The sequence below is a fragment of the Pyrus communis genome, chromosome 11, assembly GCF_041283825.1.
Source record: "Pyrus communis isolate YQ-2024b chromosome 11, ASM4128382v1, whole genome shotgun sequence".
In the NCBI taxonomy this organism is placed as follows: domain Eukaryota; kingdom Viridiplantae; phylum Streptophyta; class Magnoliopsida; order Rosales; family Rosaceae; genus Pyrus; species Pyrus communis.
Window position 1 is genome coordinate 2,228,153 of NC_142575.1, and position 21,225 is coordinate 2,249,377.

At 37.6% G+C, this 21,225-nt stretch overlaps 4 protein-coding genes across 5 annotated transcripts in view; 3 read left to right on the forward strand and 1 right to left on the reverse strand.

Moving 5' to 3' along the window:
- The window catches only part of LOC137737820 (putative disease resistance RPP13-like protein 1), a 68,767-nt gene extending 67,039 nt beyond the window's left edge, over positions 1 to 1,728 (forward strand). Inside the window, exons 4-5 of one of the 2 annotated variants that reach the window (XM_088679995.1) lie at positions 515 to 707; positions 1,345 to 1,728. The gene's annotated coding sequence lies outside the window, so the exon portion shown is untranslated. Of the gene's footprint in view, positions 1 to 514; positions 708 to 1,344 lie in introns of those variants that run through there. The other variant, XM_088679996.1, reaches the window with a different exon arrangement.
- A 3,329-nt stretch (positions 1,729 to 5,057) lies between these two features.
- Positions 5,058 to 9,074, forward strand: LOC137742030 (WEB family protein At5g55860). The gene is made up of 3 exons (XM_068481763.2): positions 5,058 to 5,612; positions 6,449 to 6,651; positions 7,059 to 9,074. The coding sequence occupies exons 2-3, from the start codon at positions 6,484 to 6,486 to the stop codon at positions 8,841 to 8,843; spliced, it is 1,953 nt and encodes a 650-aa protein (XP_068337864.2). The 5' UTR covers positions 5,058 to 5,612; positions 6,449 to 6,483; the 3' UTR covers positions 8,844 to 9,074.
- A 456-nt stretch (positions 9,075 to 9,530) lies between these two features.
- On the forward strand, positions 9,531 to 13,226 carry LOC137742029 (uncharacterized). Its single transcript, XM_068481762.2, has 5 exons — positions 9,531 to 10,221; positions 11,453 to 11,538; positions 11,631 to 11,936; positions 12,079 to 12,162; positions 12,488 to 13,226. The coding sequence occupies exons 1-5, from the start codon at positions 9,643 to 9,645 to the stop codon at positions 12,924 to 12,926; spliced, it is 1,494 nt and encodes a 497-aa protein (XP_068337863.2). The 5' UTR covers positions 9,531 to 9,642; the 3' UTR covers positions 12,927 to 13,226.
- Positions 13,227 to 15,943: 2,717 nt separating this feature from the next.
- LOC137742024 (phosphatidylinositol/phosphatidylcholine transfer protein SFH1) lies at positions 15,944 to 20,863 on the reverse strand. Its single transcript, XM_068481755.2, has 11 exons — positions 20,399 to 20,863; positions 20,275 to 20,303; positions 19,141 to 19,224; positions 18,976 to 19,029; positions 18,014 to 18,091; positions 17,837 to 17,890; positions 17,296 to 17,355; positions 17,118 to 17,213; positions 16,855 to 16,956; positions 16,664 to 16,744; positions 15,944 to 16,518 (listed from the first exon to the last, which is right to left on the reverse strand). The coding sequence occupies exons 1-11, from the start codon at positions 20,451 to 20,453 to the stop codon at positions 16,192 to 16,194; spliced, it is 1,020 nt and encodes a 339-aa protein (XP_068337856.2). The 5' UTR covers positions 20,454 to 20,863; the 3' UTR covers positions 15,944 to 16,191.
- Positions 20,864 to 21,225: the final 362 nt, after the last annotated feature.

Here is a 21,225-nt window from a genome sequence, read left to right on the forward strand (position 1 = left end):
GGTTCCCATAGTCTTTGAGTGATTCCTATCACAACAATGAGGGAGGAAATCCCTCCTTTATTTTACTCTATGTCTAGGATTATCCAAATGATGCAGCACTGAACAAGAGTTAGGACTTCAACTCAGTGTCGCAAAAACTTACTACCAATAGAAAGTTTGTAAGCACTTATATTCCGACTCAGATCCTTACCGAAGTTTTTTTGAAAGTTGAAACGATATAGCACTAGGCCCAAGGTTGAGACCAGGTTAGAATTGTTAGATTGGTGTTTGGCATGTAAAGACTAGTGGTATGATATTGGGATACGTTTTTAGGTATATGGGGCCAGTACCTGTAAGCTTGAAGACAACCTAGATAGGTTCGGGATGTAACGGAGTGCTTGTCTATACTTTTGTTTTTGTAGTTAAGAGAATATGTAATTGCCTCGCAATCATTAGATTTGTAAACTTATTACTTGGGTGCCCTTTGCCTTGCCATGCTGAATAACAATGAGAATATATTACTGAATTCTAACAGGAAAAATGCAGGCCACTCCCAAAATTTGGTGAATGGGACGTCAATGATCCTGCTTCGGCTGAGGGGTTTACTGTGATCTTTAACAAGGCTAGGGATGAGAAAAAGACAGGTGGAAAACCAGTCACCAGGAAAGGTTGATCCTAATATCAGGCATGGAGGAGGAGTGGATCCTGGCACTGGCAGGCCTTCGTCTGTAAGATTTTTTCTCATTTAACTGTTGTCTCGTTTCTTTCTCTAATGATTTGATATATACATGAGTCAGCCAATGGCAATGTATTATTTGCGGTTCTCTTAGGTGCAAGTTATTGCTTTTCAAGTTACGTCAGTAGTACAATATTCAACTATATGTAACACTGCCTTATCTGTCAAACTCAGCGTACCATTTGATGTGAAAATCAATGCAACTGACTTATACAGAACTCTATTAACGAAATGTGGCAAAAGACAGATCTAATGTTAGGGCCAAGATACTTGGAAAATAAAAGAACAGAAGATGATTCGGCTGTTTTATCTGCATTATTCCATTCGAGTGGAATTGGCATGCGTTAACTTAACTCGGGTTCTGTCTCCTTTTTGACAGATGTAGCCTAATTGGAAAATTTGTTTGTTTTATTGTGAATAATAGAAAGAACTAATGGCCCTGGAAATATTTGCTCTTATCAATTGATCATTGTGTCGGCTTTTCGTTTTCTCTATCTGCTGCATTTCCAATTAGTAGAATAATAGAACAAATAACTGGAGGGTGATTATTTCTGCTGCCAAAATCTAATAGGCTTGAATTCCTCACTCTTTGCGGATGATTTGACTTGGTTTGATTTCCTGGTGCACAGAAAAAATGGTTTTGCTGCATTCATCAACCACAGGCCTTGACACTGTTGTTCTCCTAAGTGCTCCAATGGAGGAGCATGGTGTTCTGTAACTGGCTCCACCATATATTTCCAAAGAAGATAGGGAGCTGTATAGCAATGATGGATGGAATTTACCGTGTGGCGTATAAAACCAAAACAAAAAAACTACTTATTGTATCTATATTGTCATTTCGATGTGATGATCGGTATTAGAATATACCGATCTGTTTCTTCATCTTATCTTTGCTTCAAGCTTTAGAGCTTTGCTTATGACATTCTTTCCTTCTTCCCTAATTGTATTATCAAACCACTCCAGTGTGTGAAATTATTTTGTTTCCGATTTCAAATTCCGAAAAACTTTCTTCTTTTCCATGTGTAACTAGTTTCGGTAAATAAGGTCTACATTTCAATAAAAAGAAGACGAAGGGAAATGAATTCTTGCTAGATTTGAATGTATGAGCAATGCTAGAGGAGTCATTCCGCTTTACTTGCAAATCGCAGTTTAACGTATATGCCCAAAATCATAAGCATGGAGTAAGAATTGAAGTGTAAAATTCTTCTACTGTGATTAAGTATTGTGGCTGTGTCAAGGTTAGACTCTGGTCACCCCAAGCTTCTGTCCAAAAAGGCAGCGAAGAAGGAAAACTTGGGGAACTCTGGCACCGACAAGCGCTGCTGACTCGAAAAAAAGCCTTATGGATCGCCCTCTGACCCGTTGCTTCGTTTGCTGCATCAACGATTGCAAGAAACAATTTATATTACGAAAAGATTGAGAAAGAAACTATGCTTACACGGTGCTAGAGAATTATAGCTGTTTATGCACACAATGGAGGATTAAGAATGAAGATATCTGATGTAAAGTAGAAGTGGTTACTATTGAAGATAAGATGAGAAAAAATCGGTTAAGGTGGTTTGGATATGTGAAACAAAAATCTACAGATGCTCCAGTTAGAAAATACAATTACGAGACAAACTCAGGACAAAAGGATAGCGGAAGACCTAGGATGACTTAGAAAGAGATTTTAAGAAACGACAGGAATACTTGGAGCTAAAGAAAGACTTGGCGCAAAATTGAGTGCAATGGCATCTAAAATTGATACAGTCGATGCTACTTAGTGAAATAAAACTTTGTTGTTGTTAAATGCACGGATCAATATTAGTTCAATCATCAAGGTAAATAGAGTTGATCAAATACCGATTGCCTGTCGTTCGGTCTGAGCCTCTAGCCAATGCTGCTCAAATGAACGTTATAAAGGCTCCCTAGGACACAGTCCTACAATCTAGTGCCGGGAAGGCCTTGGATTCAGGGGAACTTTGTTTTTCCGTCCACCCAAGCGGACCGCTCCTCGCTCTTAGCCCTTCTCACCTTCTCGGCTGATAGAATGTGAATTATATAGTTTTGGTCCGAGTTTTGGTACCTGTTCTAACAATGGGTTAAAGTGCTCTGCATATCAATCGCTCACCATCTTTTGCATGTTGACCGTAGTACACGGTAAAATGGCTAACATGTATATCGAAATCTATGGTTTCATGATAGGGAGACTTGTTGGTGAAGCAAAACTGATGGACTCCTATGCAATGAGCGAAAAACTCAAACTTTTCAGTAGTCTTTGTCACGAAAAAATCATGAATCTGGTCACCGGAAGGTCCCTTCACCTGAAAATTTCAACGGCATTGTATGATCGATATGATCTTCGATGCATGGATACGGTGATATCTCCTCTATTCATCATGTCGTGCTGTGTCCTATTCTCGTATCATATATGTGTCCATGTCCATGCATCGTATGCTATGATCCATATAACGAACACGAACACAAGGTTTCTGTTTAGCTGTGTATCATGTATGCTCTGAGCTATCTTATCAATTTGGCCAGTAAATGCAGGATATCATACTTTGGTGTTTGTAGCCAAATCTAAAGATTTGGGGAAAGAAAAGGGTAGTGAAGAAATAAGACGAGCATCAACACAACGGTTTCATTTGCTTACTAGTGTTCGTAGCGAAGTTGGTTACAATAGTGTGCCCTTTACTATTAAACTAGATTGATTAATGTATCACTTGGATAAAAGCATGTATGGCAGTTGTTAAGTAATAACCAATGTTCTTTATGGCTTCACCTCAATATGACGTTTATTGTTCCATCTTTCAATTTGAGCAACTTTATGGTATTGTGAAGATATATGACGCATGTGGTCCAATATCTTAGTAGATAGGGTGTTGAGTTTCTACCTATGTTTTTCCGGTCCGAAAATTCCCCCTCCCTAAATTGATATAATAGTTTTGAACTCTCCCTCCTCCCCTTAACATATAATAGTAAAATTTAAAAAAAAAAAAAAAAAAAAAAGATACAAAAATGGAGCTTCAACCTTGTTCTGCGTTGTCACTTTAATTAGGTTTCAAGAGTACCAAACAAAATGTGGCGCATGGATTAAGCCGATGGGCTTGATGTTGCTTCATGTCCCATGAGTTAGATATACAGGCCATCGCCAATGCATACCTATTAAAATTTGGGTCAACAAAGTAGGTTTATTGCTCTTCAAGAAAGCGAAAAGGATGACCCATCTCTAAGTTTAGGTTTCGGATTGGGGAATAGAACATATGGACTTTCGGTTCGGAAATAAATGCTCTCAATTATTTGAGTTAAAAGTTATGCTCTCAATCATTTGAATTACAAGATCATTGCTAATGTAATTATAATTTGATCTATATATGTAGTTTTCCCACTAAGAATTAAACAATCTTTTTTTTAAATTTATTCAAAATGGTCTATGAGAAGTGATCTTTAAGTTTGTCCGTCATCAATTCTTTGGTCATTCCGTGTAAAATGTTTGTTAAATAAAGACCAAGATGACAAAAATACTTCAGTTTAATAAATAATGAACCAAAATAATACGACAAAAATTGGGATATTTTTGTCATTTTACCTTATTGAACAGAGATTTTTCATGGAATAATTAAAATGATTGATGATGAACAAATTTAAGAACCACTTATCGATTTTAAATCTCGGAGACCAAAATAAAGAGTTACGTCAATCTCATGGTCTATTTTGACTATCCTTACTATTTGGGTAAAATTCCGATTCAAAATTCATGATGAATCATTTATTATTCACACCATTTATGCTTGTAAAATATTTAATAGGAGAACATTTAGTACGTGAACGAGACGAAATAAGATAGAATGAAACTTAGGTCAATGGGCGTGGACGATAAGGAATGGAACAAAATGAAATGGGATTGAAAAGAGGTAAAGCAAACACCATTATCCATTATCCATTATCCCACATCACATCATCATATGCATTGGAGGAAAATGATCCTCGCCTTAGAGATTCCGTGATCCAGACCGTTCATCAAATATCGTGTGGTCAAAAATTATTTTAAAATTTAAATTTTAAAATTAAATATAAATAGTATTTAACGAAAATCGATCGTAAGATATACAATAGACAGTCTGGATCATTTAATTCCTAAAATCCTAGGAAAAGAATCCAGGATCCTTTACCATTGCCTCATTGGTTTGACATTTTAGCAAACAAACAACTAAAAGGCAAACTATTCCTTTCACAATTCACAATCTAACCAAACCCATCTCTTTCTCCCTTGGACGGTGCCACGTCATCACACTCACTTGCCCCTACACTCTTGCTGACTGATTTGCTTTAGAGCATTGTTCCTTTTACCAGCTGACCATTTCAATTTTAAAATCACAAGGGTAAAATCGTCCGACGCGTACAATTCGTTATGCAGTTAAAAGACAGGCAAGGACAAGAGAGATATCCCACGGGATACTTCTCCCTCTCTCTCTCTCCTCTTTCGCAAACTGACCTTCTGATGTAATATTTGTCTTCAACCAGCTTTCGAATTTTCAAACCTCTCTCTCTCTCTCTCTCTCAATCCGTTTCTAACGTCCAAGAAAACAAAAACCCGATTATATTTCAAACCCAAAGATCGGTTCTTTTCCCCCTTTTTCTCTGTTTTTATTTTCCAGGAAAAACACCGTCTTTGCTGAGAAAGTTTGAATTTTTCTCGGGAATTCTCGCCCAACTTAGAGATTTTTCTTGGTGGGTTTTGGTTCTTTGTTCGATAATTTGAAAGGGTTTCGGCTTCGGAAGGAAATGAAGATCGGGGAAGATGGTCGGAGTTCATCGTTGCGCGGATGATCCAAGTTGCGCTTGGGTTTCCGGACTCCGGTGATTTCTAGGGTTTATGGTGCGTAAATTTGTGGGGATTTGATTAGGTTTCTGGGTAAGCAACTCTCAGATATTTTCAAGCTTAAATTTTGCTCCTTTTTTTCTTTTTTCTTTCCAATTTGTCCGATGGCATGATGTTTTGATATTTTACCGAATAATTGTAAAGAAATGTTGGAATTTTCAATTGTTTAGATTTCTTTTGAATTTGTTTTGATTTTTTTTTTAAAGACTTGAATTTTGTAAGGACTGTTTCAGTGTTAAAGATGTGTGTTGGTGATTACATGGTCCCATTTTCTTGAAGAATTAAAATAATGTAATGATGTCTTATGATTATGTGAATGTTTATGAATTTTGTTGTTAGTCTTTGAACTCGTTGCGGCGAAGCATCATTGTGGAGGCCTTTTAGACTGTATTATGAAATCGAACTTTCTGGTATAAAATGTCAAATTGAAACTAGTTAATGAAAATTGATTCATCATGTAAAAGGTGAATTGAAATCGCCCCATTCAGTTACGTATAATCGTGTGTGAATCCAATGCCGTTAATGAAACGATAAATTTGGTGCATCCATGGAAATTTGTGGTCTTTTCTGAATTTAAAGACATGTTTCACCTATGGTGTGGACCGTCTTATACCTTGGCGTTGGTGAATTTTCAGAGCGCGAATGTTGTCAGAAATTTAGGTCGTTTCTCTATTACTCTACTGTTTTTTATCCTTGTAACCGTGTCCTGTGAGGCTGTTTGTCTTTCCTGTACTGTTTGTATGAAATCTAATGAGCATTTGGTTGAATTTCATGTGAGTTTCTGCGAGATTTGGTGTTGGCAGCATTTGGCTATCCTCCTTTCTCCTTCCTCTAGTATATTTGTTAAAAAATTTATTTATTATTTTCAGCAAGCAGTCGAAGTTTAAGAAAATAGTAGACCAGTATGGTTGCAAAAAGTGCTACAAGTTCTCCTAGTCCTAAAGTGGAGGTGGGAGAGATTGACACCAGGGCACCTTTCCAATCTGTTAAAGATGCCGTTTCACTATTTGGGGAAGGCGCATTCTCGGGGGAGAAACCTGCTATTAAGAAGACAAAAGCTCATTCGGCAGAGGTATTTCTAATTCCTTTACCCTTCCGTTTAGGAACCACATTTATGTTGTATGTATATTTTTGAAAAACTTCACATACGTTACTCTTGAAGTTATTCTTCAGATGTTGATAACTCATAATATGTCCACCTATCATGAGAATTTATTTTAGTAACAAAGCTTCTTTTGAAGTAAGTTTTATATTTGTAGCTATGGATGTGAATGGTTTAGTCTTGCTCATGTGTAAATCATGCATTCTTTTCCTCCATTCAGTCTATAGATTAATTGAAATTCTTTGTCCTTGTGAGATGATTAACCATACAGAAGTTCTACTCGTTGTAATGCAACTGCTTGGTTAATGCATGCTCTTCTAGTAACCAAATTTATCTTGAGGTGATGTTGTTTACAATTTTTTGTTGTTTTGATGCAGAGGGTGCTAGCCAACGAGACACAGCTTCATCTGGCCCAAAAAGAGCTGTACAAGTTGAAGGAACAACTGAAGAATGCTGAAACTACTAAAGCCCAAGCACATGTGGAGCTTGAAAAATCCAAGGCAATTCTTGAGGATTTGTCAAACAAGGTGAAAGCCCTCGGTGAAAGTAAGGAGTTTGCAAGAAAGGCGACAGAAGCTGCAAAAAGTCAGGCAAAGCAACTTGATGAAGCAAACTGTGGCAACCTTGCAGGAACTGATGGTGCTTGGAAACAAGACTTGGAATCTGCAAGAGCACAGTACAAGAGTGTGATTACTGAACTTAATTCTGCAAAGCAAGAGTTACAGAAAATCCGTCAAGACTGTGATGCATCCTTGGAAGCAAAAGCTGCTGCCATCAAGCAGGTAGCAGATGCTGAAGATGCAGCCAAGGCCAATGCGGAGAGGGTTAATGAGATCTCGATGGAAATTTCGGCTGTACAAGAATCAATTGGGGAAGTGAAGCTCGCGTCTATGGAAGCCCAGCAGGAGCAAGCAAAGAAGTTTGCTGAAAAGGATGTTTTGAGGCAGTCCTATAAAGGTACACTGGAAGAGTCAGAAAAGAAATTGCTTTCTCTGAAAAAAGAGTTTGATCCAGAACTTTCTAGAAATCTTGAAGCACAACTTTCTGAAACTTTGAATGAAGTTGGAGCATTGCAAAAGCAAATGGAGAAAGCAAAGGCTTCGGATTTAGATTCTCTCAGAAGTGTCACTTTGGAGATAGATGATGCTAAGGAATCACTGAATAAAGTAGCCGAAGAAGAAAGCAGCCTCAGAAACTTAGTTGAAGCCCTCAAGGTGGAGCTTGAGAATGTGAGGAAAAAGCATGTTGAACTGAAGGAGAAGGAAGCAGAAACAGAATCACTTGCCGGGAATTTACATGTCAAACTGCGGAAAACTAAGTCTGAGCTTGAAGCATGCCTATCAGAAGAATCTAAAGCAAGAGGTGCGTCCAATGAAATGATAGCCACACTAAACCAGCTTTCTTCGGAAACCAAGAATGCAAGACGAGAAGCAGAAGAGATGAAGATAAAAGCAGAGGAGTTGAAGAAGGAAGCAGAAACCATTAAACTTGCTGTAAAAGAAGCAGAAAAGAAGTTGAGACTTGCCTTGGTAGAAGCCGAAGAGGCTAAAGCCGCAGAAGAAAGGGCCCTTGAACAGATTAGAGTTATATCTGAGAGAACAAACGCTGCTAGGGCATCAACTTCCGAGTCTGGTGCCAAGATCACCATATCAAGGGATGAGTACGAGTCTTTGAGCCGAAAGGTTGAGGAGTCTGATACATTAGCAGAAATGAAAGTGGCTGCTGCCATGGCTCAGGTGGAAGCTGTGAAGGCTAGTGAAAACGAGGCCTTGAAGAGGTTAGAGGCAACCCAGAAGGAAATGGAGGAAATGAAGGCTGCAACTGAGGAGGCCAAAAAGAGGGCCGAAATAGCTGAAGCCGCGAAAAAGGCAGTGGAAGGAGAGCTCCGAAGGTGGCGAGAAAGGGAGCAGAAGAAAGCAGCTGATGCTGCACTGCGGATACTGGCAGAAACAGAGACGTCAGTGGAATCATCCCCACGGCATTACAGAATTCAAAAGCAGAACCCTCACACGAAAACTATTGAGGCCCGGAAGTTGAACAAAGATAATACATCCATTACGAAAAAGACACTCTTGCCTACTCTTAGCGGCATGTTCAACAGAAAAAAGAACCAGGTCGAGGGCGGCTCCCCCTCTTATCTCCCTGGTGAGAAACCCCTTTGATGTTTGCGTTTGCCACACCTGTGTCGAATTACGAACAAGTTTGGTTGCGTCGGCATTTTGTGAAAGTCTATGATCCTAGTATGTTTGGGCAGAAAGAGAAAAAAGAGTGATGTTAGATTAATGAGATTTGGATGTAACTCCAGGGAAGGTGTGATTTTGTATATTGAGACGAACAATTCTCGGATAATCGGTTGAAGATTTTCTGTGGAAATGAAGTGTCTAGTATTTATAGCCTTTTGCTTTCATCATATTCTTGTTGGCTGCAGCTTTTGGTCCACTATGTACAACCACCTAAAACTGCTACTGCACAACACAAATACTGAAATCACTCTGGTTCTGAACTTCTCTTGCTTTTACGACAGAATTATGTACATCACACTTCTACTTATGACACGTATACTTGCCTTAAATATGTATTAGAATTACTTTGATTCCTGACTTTCTCTAAGTTTACTTGGAACTGAAAAGTAAAATCATTTCGATTCTTAACTTCTCCCGTTTTTACTTGAAAGTTACGTACACATTACGTCTTATCTTGGTATGCTTACTTATAAAGTCACGATTGACTTTTCTTACGTTTAACCCATAAAAAATAAAAAAAGTACGTAAATTTTACAGGAGAATCCATTATGCAATCTTTGTAAAATAAGTAACTAAATTGATTAAGCAGAGTAGAGAGTAGTTGATCTCACACTCATTGAACTCATTCCCCACTCTTCTGATTCCTCGTTCCAAACAAGTAAACATTTTATATTCTTTCAAATCTAAATCTTTAGGTTTCTTATATATATAAATAAATATGTATATATATACACACACGTACCTCAAAGGGAAGACACTCCAAGCAAAATGCACGTGTCGTAATTGCCCATTCGGTAGACCGAAGTCTCTTCACTCCCCCACTCTCCACTTCCCATTGCACTGGAAAACCAAAACTCAACCCAAATCTGACCCAACTCGGTTTCCACTCGGACTCGACTCAGTCTCCAATCCCATGGGGAGCGCCCGAGACCGAGACGACTCACTCGCATTCACCAACCCATCCACCTCCTCCTCCCCAATTGTTATCTCCGACTCGCTCGAAAGCTTCCTCTCCGACCCCAATTCTCATATCGGTAGCACCTCCGGAAGCTTCCAGAACGATGGCTTGCTCGCCGACACCAGCGGGAGCAGCAGCGACGCCGAGTTCGGGTTCAACCGCCCCGAGTTCCGGACGAGCCAACTCGCCGGGACGGTGGAGTTTTACCAAAGGCATGTGTTTTTGTGCTACAAGAACCCGCAGGTTTGGCCGCCGAGGATCGAGGCCGCCGAGTTTGATAGGCTGCCTCGGTTGCTCTACGCCGCTGTCATGGCTAGGAGGGGTGATATGAAGAAAGAGGTATGCTTTGTTTTTTTGCTTTGTGATTTGATGGCTGTTGGTGCTTAATTTGGTGAAAAATCTGAGTCTTTTTAGGAATGAATTGGATTGACAATTGGTGGTATTTCGGTTTTTATCGAATTCGAATTCGCTTGTTGAAATGGGTTTTGGTTGCTTTGTGGATTGCTTGTTCTTTAAGTAGTGATTTCAAGGTGTGTGACTTACTGCTCGTTTGGATTTTCTTTTAAAATGACTGAAAATATTTTTGAGTTTCAAAAGAACTTTAACTGCTTATTACAAGAAGCACTAGTTATGTGCAGCAAGAACTTTAAGTGCTTTTCCAAGATTTACTAACATTTTTACTAAGGATTGTTTCCAAAAATATTTTCACCAAAAGCACTTTCAGTCATTTTAAAAGCACATCCAAACGAGCTTTTAGTGGGTTGAATACGAATTCTGATCACTCCAAGTGGATTGCTTGTGTTTTATTTCTGTATGATTTGGTAGGTTTCCGCTTTCGGGTTTAATGCGGGTTGCTTTTGAATGTGGCAAATGGAAATGGATCTTGGCTGCATGTTAGGTTTGCTTGTAATCTAAGTTTTGATTTGGAAGCATGCGATTTAGGGTCTAGCTTGAACATGAAGGGAGTAACTTTTGCTTTTAGTGCTGTTCAGTGGGTTTGTTTTTGGTGTCCTTTTGGAGTAATTTCGGAATCCCAAGGTGTAGAATTCAGAGAATTCTAAATTGGGTAGTGTTAAAGGGGTTGGGATATGGCTAAACTTGAGGTTGATTGATGGGGTATTTGCTGTGTACTTGTGGGTGCAGGATTTAGTTTGGGAGCGTGGAATAATGTGAACAATATGATTTCAGAAATAAACTAAACTGATTAAGCTCTTGGCATTGTACAACATAATATGAGAAGCTGGAGATTGTGTCTATAACAAAGTTCTATGGTATCGAATGATTTGACATATAACATGACAATCATATTTACATATGATGATTATGGGAATCGTGTGGTGGAAATTATTTATTTTTCATGCTATTTCTGCTACACAACTATTCTCTACGCAATTTTCACAATGAATGGGATGAAATGAGTATCCACTTGCAGATAAGTTACGTAGGCAGGGAAACGTGATATTGGTGTTTCCTTGGGGGGTGGTTGTTTACCGTTCATTGTTAGCAGTTGGATGTATTAGCTTTTTTGGTAAGTGGATGTAATAACTCTTTTGTGTCTTTCCTCTTCTAGACCCGCTTAACAATATGTGAAGGGCATGATGGAACTGAAACATCAAATGGCGATGTATTAATTTTCCCCGACATGATCCGATACAGGTAAGCTACAAGTTCCATTGGGATTTCCTTTCGATACTTTCTTGATTCCCCTTAAAATTTGATACTAACATAAACCTAACGATGAAATGCAGGAGATTGACACATTTTGATGTTGATACATTCGTTGAAGAAGTTCTTGTGAAGGATGGTGAATGGCAACCTGGAACTCCTGAAACTCTGAAGGGTTCATATGTTTTTGTATGTTCTCATGGGTCCCGGGATCGCCGTTGTGGAGTCTGTGGCCCTCCATTGGTCACTAGATTCAGAGAAGAGATAGAATTGCATGGGTTTCAAGGTAAAGTGTCCGTTAGTCCATGTTCACACATTGGGGGGCATAAGTATGCTGGAAATGTTATCATATATGGATCAAATTGCAACAGAGAAGTCTCTGGCCACTGGTAAGGAGATTTGTTATTCTCTTCATTTGTATTAGTTTTAGCACTCTTTTCTGTTATTATTGCTACAAGGTATATCTTTTCACTCTTTTCCGATGCTTTTACTTGGTTAATGATATTGGCAATCTGATTGTATTTCTGATAGGTATGGATATGTTGCTCCAGAAGACGTAACCGTATTGCTTGAACAGCATGTTGGGAAAGGAGAAATTGTAGACTGGCTATGGAGGTAATCCGTTTAAATTAATTCATAGGCTGGCTTTTGAAGCAATTTTGCACATATCTATGCTTGCTCTATCAGTGAAACACTGTTTAGCTGTAAATTGGTCTTAGAGGAAGGTCCTCTTTTGCCAGCAGTCAGAGTGGTTGGCTATGCAAATTTATTCTGATTGGCGCAGGAAGTTGAAAATATAGACGAAATGGTTGGTTCAAGTTCAAGCCATGCAAAATTAGAAGTAGATTATTTTCTAGAAGTTGTTTGAGATTTTTTGTTCCTAGTGTGTGCATGCATTGTGTAACTGTGATTACTGATGGAATCTATGGTTTGATTTCAGGGGTCAGATGGGTTTATCGGAAGAACAGCAGAAGGAATCTCAAGAACGAAGGCTCCAGCTTAACGGTGAGAGAAATGTGGGAAAAACCACTACAGAGTTGACACAACCAAAGGATAGGGGGAATGCTAGTGTATGTAGATCTCAAGTTGAGAACGGGGGCTTTTGCCAGGAAAATGGAAAGTCTTGCTGTCAGAATGCTATGATAGATAGTCCTGACTTGAATGAGATTGCAGCGAAGGCAACAGCTGAAAAGAAAAAAAGCAGCAGGAAACTACTTTCACGAAAGAATAGTGGCAAAGGGGCATCCACGCGCAAGGTTTGTGCAATGCCAACGTGGTTTCAGAGCTGGGAGCATGAAGATACGTTTGCAGCTTTAGCTGTTGTTTGTGCCGCAGTGTCAGTTGCCGTTGCTTACAAGTGCTACAAACAGTTGAGCTGAAACCGCGGATCCAATCAGTGTTGTTTGTTCATGTTACAGGTTATTGTCAACCCCTCTTTTCTTCGAAACGTTAGTTTTCGCTTCCAGTTCTAACCGTGATGCCCTTACCGAATGATCTGTGATGTGCTTACAGAAAGCGAAAGGGTTTGGATACGTTTGTGCATATGTATAAGAACGCGCAGGCAGGATACTTGAATTATCTTTGGTTTGGATATAATTTGTACTTGTGCATATATATCAACACTTTCGGTATATTTTGGATGCCCATCAATCTTAATTGGAAGCAAAGCATTTTCACTACTTATTATTGAGTTTTTTTAATTTCTAGTTTAAGAATTCAACAAAAAATACGTTACAACAAACAACAACAAAGTCTTATTCCACTAAGTGAGGTTGGCTCTATGAATCCTAGAACATCATTGCACTTGGTTTTGTGTCACGTCTTCCGTTAGATTCAAGTACTCCAAGTCTTTTCCTAGTCTTCCTAGGTTTGCCTCTACCCTTTCGGCCCCGAACCTATCTCGTAATTGCATCTCCTAACTGAAGTGTCTGTAGGCCTTCGTTTCACAAAAAGAATATGTTAATGACGCAAAAAATATGCGTTAACATTTCCCTTAGAGCAACTCCACCGTGGTGGATTGCTTAGGGGACAGCCCAGAGAAAAGGGCCCGAGGCCCTGTGGATCAGCTCCGGGGTGAAGGAGCTCGAGTGGAGGTGGAGGCTCAAGCTCTGGGCCTGTGAAGAATTGCCAGCCCGAGAGCCCGAGTGGATGTGACGCCAGGGCTGATGTCTGCCTGGCGTCGGGCCTTTTTTTATTTTTTTTCTGTCAGGTGCGTGCACCCCACTCGCGCGTGGGGAGCGCGTCACCGACACATTTTCAGAAAAATCAGCCCACTTTTTCAGATTCAAATGTTACCGTTGGGAAGCCACGTGGCTTCCCACGGTCTGTTCGATCTCAATGGCTCATTAACTTGGACCGTTCAATCTCAACGGTAAAAAAAATAAAAAAAGTCTTATTTAATATCCACCGTTTGATCTAAGATCAACAGTCGATATTAATATGCTTTATAAATAAATAAATAAAAGAAAAAATAGTTTTAAAATTAAGAAAAGTACACGTGGCACAATCTGAAGTGTTGGAATTCGAATTTTTTTATATCCAACGGCAGAGATTAATTAGTTGAATAAAAATTTTAAAAAAAATTGTAAAAAATTCGAAAAAAAATCTGAAATTTTTTTTAAAATAATTGTTTTTACTTTTCTATAAATACCTTCTCATTATCATCTTCCTTACACCACAATTTCATATTTTCTCAACTACTTTCAATCACATTCCTTTCTTTCTCTCAAAGTTTGAATCCATTTTTTTTCAACAAAATGACTACTGATGCAGGTATGAATTGGTCACTTTTTGAAGATGTTGCGTTGGGTACTAGTTAGGTTGAAGTTACTCATAGTTCGCTTACGGTTAATGAGATGCAATTGCAAGCAATGTGGAGTCTTATTCATACCAATTATCTTGAGAAAATTGGTGGGAAAAGAACCAAAGAATCGATATCCAGTCATTGGAAATTACTTAGCCAATCGTTTAGTACGTGGACAGACGCCTTGGCACAAGCTAGTACTAATATTCGAAGTGGGGAAAATTACTCGGATCTGGTAACAATATATTATTTATTTGTTTGTACTATACCCAAATTTACATTATAATTATTTGTTTGCATTATATATTTGTTACCTATTTTCATTATAATTATTTCTTCTCCCGCATTGTGTAGGAACTTCAAGTACAAGCTTGGTACGGTGCCAAAACCAAAAGCAAAAATAAATCATTCAACCGGTGGGAATGTTGGAATATTGTCAAAGATTGTCCTAAATTTAGAGTTGTGCCTATCAGTCCAGAAACTATGAATAATGATAGAGATCTTGAGAAAATTGGTGTGAGATTTGTGAGGATGGATGGTGGATTATATGGAGGATTCAGAAAGGATTAGGTTGTAGATAATACCACGTGGCATGCCATCATTCGTTAAAAATTTGATGGAAATTTATCCTCAAAGATTGTAAACAGATTATGACACGTGGCGCGACGTGATTGGTTAATAATCTTATCAGAAATCCATCACCAATAATTGTATTTTTGGATAATGACACGTGGCATGCCGTCATTCGTTAAAAATATGATGAAAATCTATCCTCAAAGATTATAAACAGATTATGACACGTGGCGCGACGTGATTGGTTAATAATCTTATCAGAAATCCATCACTAATAATTGTATTTTTGGATAATGACACGTGATGCAACGACTACGATTAAAAATCTTATCGGAAATCCATCCCCAATAATTGTCTTTTCGGATTTTATGACAAGTGGCGCAACGAGAACGATTAAAAATCTTATCCGAAATTACAATTAAAATTATTTTGTATTATTTTATAAATAAATAAAATACTAATATTTTATTGCCTATTACCAGGGCTATTGAAGTGTAACGGTGGCTATTGAAGTGTAGTCTGGGTGGAGGGCTCCCACGCTGGAGTTGCTCTTAGTGCGCATGTAAATTATATCGGGAAAACTCAAGAATTGCATTTTTCACAAAAAATATGGACAATTTGTCACGGTTTTTAAATTGTCACCAAAATTATGTTAAAACCATCACAAAGCATATTTTCGTGCATTTTGGTCGGACCATAAGCCTCCTAGTTAATGCAAAATATTTGCTCGTTAAGATCTTGCGCAAATTCAACAATCGCCTATTCGTAAAACCTATTTTTACAGCATTCTAGTCATTACTATAACGCCGAGTCTTGTAACGTAAACTTGTAATTAAGCAATACGTTAAAGTAATTGGTTATATGATGGATGAATCAAGTTGGTGAGTATTTCATTGTCACCTCATTTTAAGGTTAAATTAAGCACGTCCTAAGCTCTCAACTTAGTAGGATATGCCCCGCTCCCAACAGGTAGGTAACAAATCACCTTGTGTAATAGTAAAAACAAAATACTATAACACATTTTCGTAACCCGTCATAGGATCTACTACTAAAACTCGGGTTTTAATCGGCTTTGCAAAGTTCTACAAAAACCGTCATACAATCTATTAACTTGTAATAAAAAACCTGCATCGAGCTGATGCAAGGATTACACTAATACATAGAAATTAATTTCAGAACAACATTCATTCCTGCATCATGGCAATGGAAGAGTGTCGGGTACATTGGCATGTAAAAGGATCAGATGCTAATAAATTGCTATAAAATTTTCAGGCACCATGAACTCTTAGGCCACTTAGTGACTTGGTGAGACCATTTTGATTTTGATTTCCGAACTTGTGGAACTCAGATTCTATTTTCCTTGCAATCTCGGCGCCTTCTGGGGCAGCTTCCGGGAAATTAACATGGAAGGATCCCTGCTTGATTGGTGCAATGGACTCCCTCAAGACGGCTTGTTGCTTGACGAAATTGTAGAGCTCTTGATGGAATGGATGGTCCAAGGAGAAACAATTGTTAGTGCGTCCGTTGTCAGAATGCCGAGATGACCCGGATCCCTCTTTTCTACAAAAATGTGGGAGGGATGCATAATCCATGATCTGCATAACACAGATGAGCAAAACACAGATGAACAAATGCAGCCGGCAAAGAACGAGATTTTTGACCTATAGTTGAAGGGAGTTCGAAACTTGGCAAAAATTACGTAGGAAACAAGACTAAAATAAGTTATAAGAACATGCTTACTTTCAGTAATTCGTCTCTGCCACAACCTTGAAGAACCTGGATTTTCTTCCTTGTTCTTTCTTGCAAAAGAGGCTTTACCACCTGTCAAGAGTTCACATTAGGACTTCTGTCTCAAGATCGAATACCCACCAAATACTTTTCCCCTGTTTTCTGATGCATAATTTCAAAGTGCGAGTTGTTATGACACAAACCTTCCAACATGCCGAAAATATGTATGGGACATTGACAATATAGTATGTATCCGTCTTCTCTGGATAGTTTAAGTCATCTATTGTAGAGATAACAGTCAATAGCTGCATCAACAGATCATACCAAGTATCAATCTCATGGGTCCTCAGAAAAAGAACTAAACAAGTCGAGCTAATTATGTGCGAATATGGATATTCTTCAAAATACATAAAATAAAAAAATAAAAGGCAAAAAAACAGAGGCTCGTGCTAATAGCAAGAGATACCTTTATCTGGTTAAGTGCTGAGAGCCTTAAACCAGTCATATCCAAAACCTTCACACACGTCCCAATATATTGTCCATACTTCTTTGTTGCAGAAGGCTACCACAGAAGGCGGGAAAAATAAGGCTCCTAATAGAGTTACCCGTTAGAAAGATGAAATTAAACATTCTCAAGCACTCACCAACACAACACGATCTCTGTACTCGTTCATTTGGATGTGAGACTGGACATAGTAATTTACCTACAATGACAGTGAATCAAAGCAGTAAATATTACCGCGAGAATAAAATATAGCATAATGTCGTACAAACATGCACCTAACTCTATGTTTTAAGAAAATACACATCGGTACATAAAGCTCAGTATTTTAGAAAGTATATGAATCTCCGTATATGCATGTTAAATGCACAACCAATGTTATATCATCTCAAAACTCCATGGTATACTTAAATGACTCATTTTCTTAGCATTGGAAAGCTCAGTACCAGCTAAATATAGAGCATTATGCCCATAAATTCTAGTGCCCTCTCTCACATCAGACGACTCAGAAGTATTATGCATTTCTAATGTGTAAGTAATCTCGGATATGGCCCACAGCTTAAAGCCGAACATAAACTTATATGATTTCTTGTTCATGGTTTCCATCATTACATATCAAAACCAGAAATATAAAGTTATCTATGCCGAAGAAGATTAAACAGAACAAATAATATCATCCTTACAGAAGCTTTGTCAAATGTGCTTTGCCCGACACCAACAGCAATGACAGGATGACCCTGGAAAAAGAAATCAATATGGCAATGAGATTTAATGGTAAGTTTGAAATTAAAAATAAAGGAGCATGAGGAAGCAAAAGTTAATCATGTTTTGCAGTCGAAATAAGAAAGATTCAAGACTACCTCTTTTGAGTAACCTGACAACCCCACAAGCTGAGAATCTCGCACTGCTCTGTACAAATCAGTTGGGATGATTGGTTTCTGCATACAGAAAATAAATGCTTTGTCACCTCATTATATCCACTTTTCCAACATGGTTCACGTATCAAACATCTCCACTTATTAAACCAGAAACACATGAATATCAAGAGGGAGAATGGAACTAAAACAACTTCAACATCTATTTCAAATCTCCATTAATTTTGTGTCTACGTGGGGTGCACTTTCCCTACTAGCAAATGCTAAAATTCTTTGTAATGAACGCCTTAACCTAGAAGTGCCACTCTGCCGAGAAATAATGATTGGTCAGGAATATGAGCTCTTTGGAGTTAATGGCAGGACAGCAGAAAAAATTTCAACGATACTTCAATGTTATTACACCTCGTTTTCATGCTTCCACTTGTATGTCAATAATTAGCATATGAATCAGATTTGCCACAAAAGCTATTACCTTGCAAATCGAAATGTTGAGATCCAACATTGCAGTAGATATATGCTTCGAGGTTAATAGAAAGAAAAAGAAAAAATAGATATATGATATTGGAAGTTGGAACAGAATTTAGAATAATCTAACACCATGAAAATGGGACTATTTTCTTCCCCTGTACTTCAAGGCAGTCAGCTGCGGACATCTCTACTATTATAAAAGGAACACTAACAGTTTTCAGCAATCCCTCTTTTCAGTTGTTTCCATTAAAACCTTCCAAGTTTAAATTCAGAACTTTTTAGGAAATAATAAATTAATCAAGGTTTTATTAGCACTTAGTTTTAGATATTTGAATTTAAAAAAATTCTATATGCATCCTTTCACAAAACATTTTTGCTTTGCCTAACACAACATATTAAACAGACAAGCATCAAGAATTACATGTGATCGGTCACAAGATATCATGTTTATTTATTAATTTCTCGTTGAGAAAACTCACCGCCAATATATTGTCAATTTCGCTGTCCATCCTCCATTGTAAACAATCAAGCAACTGGAACAGTTTAGGCATTATTAGGAAAGCATTATAAGCAAAAGATGAACAGCTTGATATCATAAAACCTGAAACAGTATAACTATATTTAGTAAACTGAATGAATCTAACCATTTTATGGGCTTTTCCAACATTCATGTCCCGAGCTTTAAGAAAACGCATTAATGTCTCATTTGGATACCCTTGGTGCACATTCTGTAGATCAAGAGGCACCGATTGAATCTTGAGTTAAATTTCATTTATGCAAATCATAAACCACAAAAGAAAAGGGCAATAATCCACTCAGTTCAAGAATTTGAGGCAAAAGAAAATAATCCTCAAAATCATGCTACATTTCCTCAAAACTTTGCCAAATAGTTTAGCATGGCCAATGCTATCTCTCTTATTTTTCTTCTGCTTTCATTTTCTCCATCTTCTTTATTTTTTTTTTTCTTTTTTTCTTTTTTTTTTTTGTTTGGATCCCTCTGCCTGTCTCTCAGATGCAACAAAAGACATTCTTCAGCTAAATAATCGAAAAAATTCAGAAAGTAAAAACACTGTATTCCCCTCCTCCTCCTTCCTCCTCAACCAATACTTTCCACAACAAAGGGCTTCATGATGCAATGTCAATATAAATGCAACAAGTACATCATGACCAATTATTTGCAGTAAGGTACCGACACCAGCAGAATACTGCAGAAATTGTTGTTCAGCAATACAGAGCATAAACCTGACACTATATTTGCATAAAGATTCCATCTTTAATAAAACCCAATGTGAAGATCCCATGAAAGACTCACACTTTCCTCTCGCTAAGAGCAAAATATGAAGTTTCATCCCCCCAGAAGACGAACAAGATTAGATTGATGAAATAATAATCAATAAGCTACCGACATTAGTGATTATGATAACCGTACAGATGAACTTCCGTGGCAATAATCTAATTTTACAAATGCATTCACCAAGCCTAAAAGACACCAAAAACCCTAAAATGCACGACATCAGAGGCTCAGATCACATCCAAAAAACTGACTTATGAACTGAACTAAACAGTAAGCTACATAACTAAAATGTGGTAAAAAAAAAAAAAAAAAAAAAAAAAAAACCACAATTTAGTAAATTGAGTAAAGGGTTTTGATCTCTAATGCTGCAAATCATTAAAGTAACAAAATTTAAGAACTCCAAATCATTTTCTTGTTCAAACTTTCTGCCCAGTATCCAAACACAGAACAGATCGAGGAAAATTAAAAGAAGAAATTGTCCAACCTCAAATGTATTCTTCAGTGGCTCGTCAACTGTAATTTCAAAGCAAACAAAATATGAAAATTAGCAAAATATGAGATGAAATGAGAGAACTAAGCAGATTTGCAAGTTGGTTTAAAAAGCTCACCTTCTTCCATTAACAACCGAAACTGCTTGATAGCCTCTTGATTGGCAACACCCATTTTCTCTTTACAGTGATCTAAACGAAAAAAGGCCGCAAATTTAGTTCAAGATTGTGAAAAACAAAACTGGGTTGGCTTTCACTCTGATTCTCTCTCCCTCTCTCCCTCTACTGATTCACCAAAATCTAGGGAGAAAGAAAGAGAGAAGCTTAAGGGTGCGGTAAACTTTGAGAGAGAGAGGTGGCCTGTCCTTTTTCCAAGTCTAGTGCTTTTCTTAGTACCTTCACTCAGAAAATTTTCAATACGTCAGAATCACCTTCTATCATGCCAATTGTAACGCAATTGATTAGAAATTTTAAAAAAAAAAATTTCAACCAATTGTATTATCATTTAATCGTTTTTTTGACGTACTAAAATATTTTAAAGTATTTGTTGAAATGGATTTTTTTTTTTGTTTGGAAGCAACATTTGTTGAAATGTTTTATACGTACACAACTTTATTAAAATGAGTGGTTAAAAATAGGAAAGAATGTGAAAAGGACGCCGCATCTAGACCAACAACAGTTGTTTGTTTGGTATCTTCATTTTTCAACACATTTGTTTTTTCTACACTTTTTTGTTTCTTTTGATACCATATGAAATTTGTCATTTGATCCAAAGGTTCTAATTCATTGTTATTTGGGAACTCATATTCTTACAATAAGTTTTTAGTGGGATTAAATAGCAAAATTTAATATTATTTTAGTTTTGATGGGATTGGTCGATTCGACTTCAGTGTAATGTATTATTCATTTTATAAATAAAAAAGAAAATTAGAGCATTTGTCAATGAC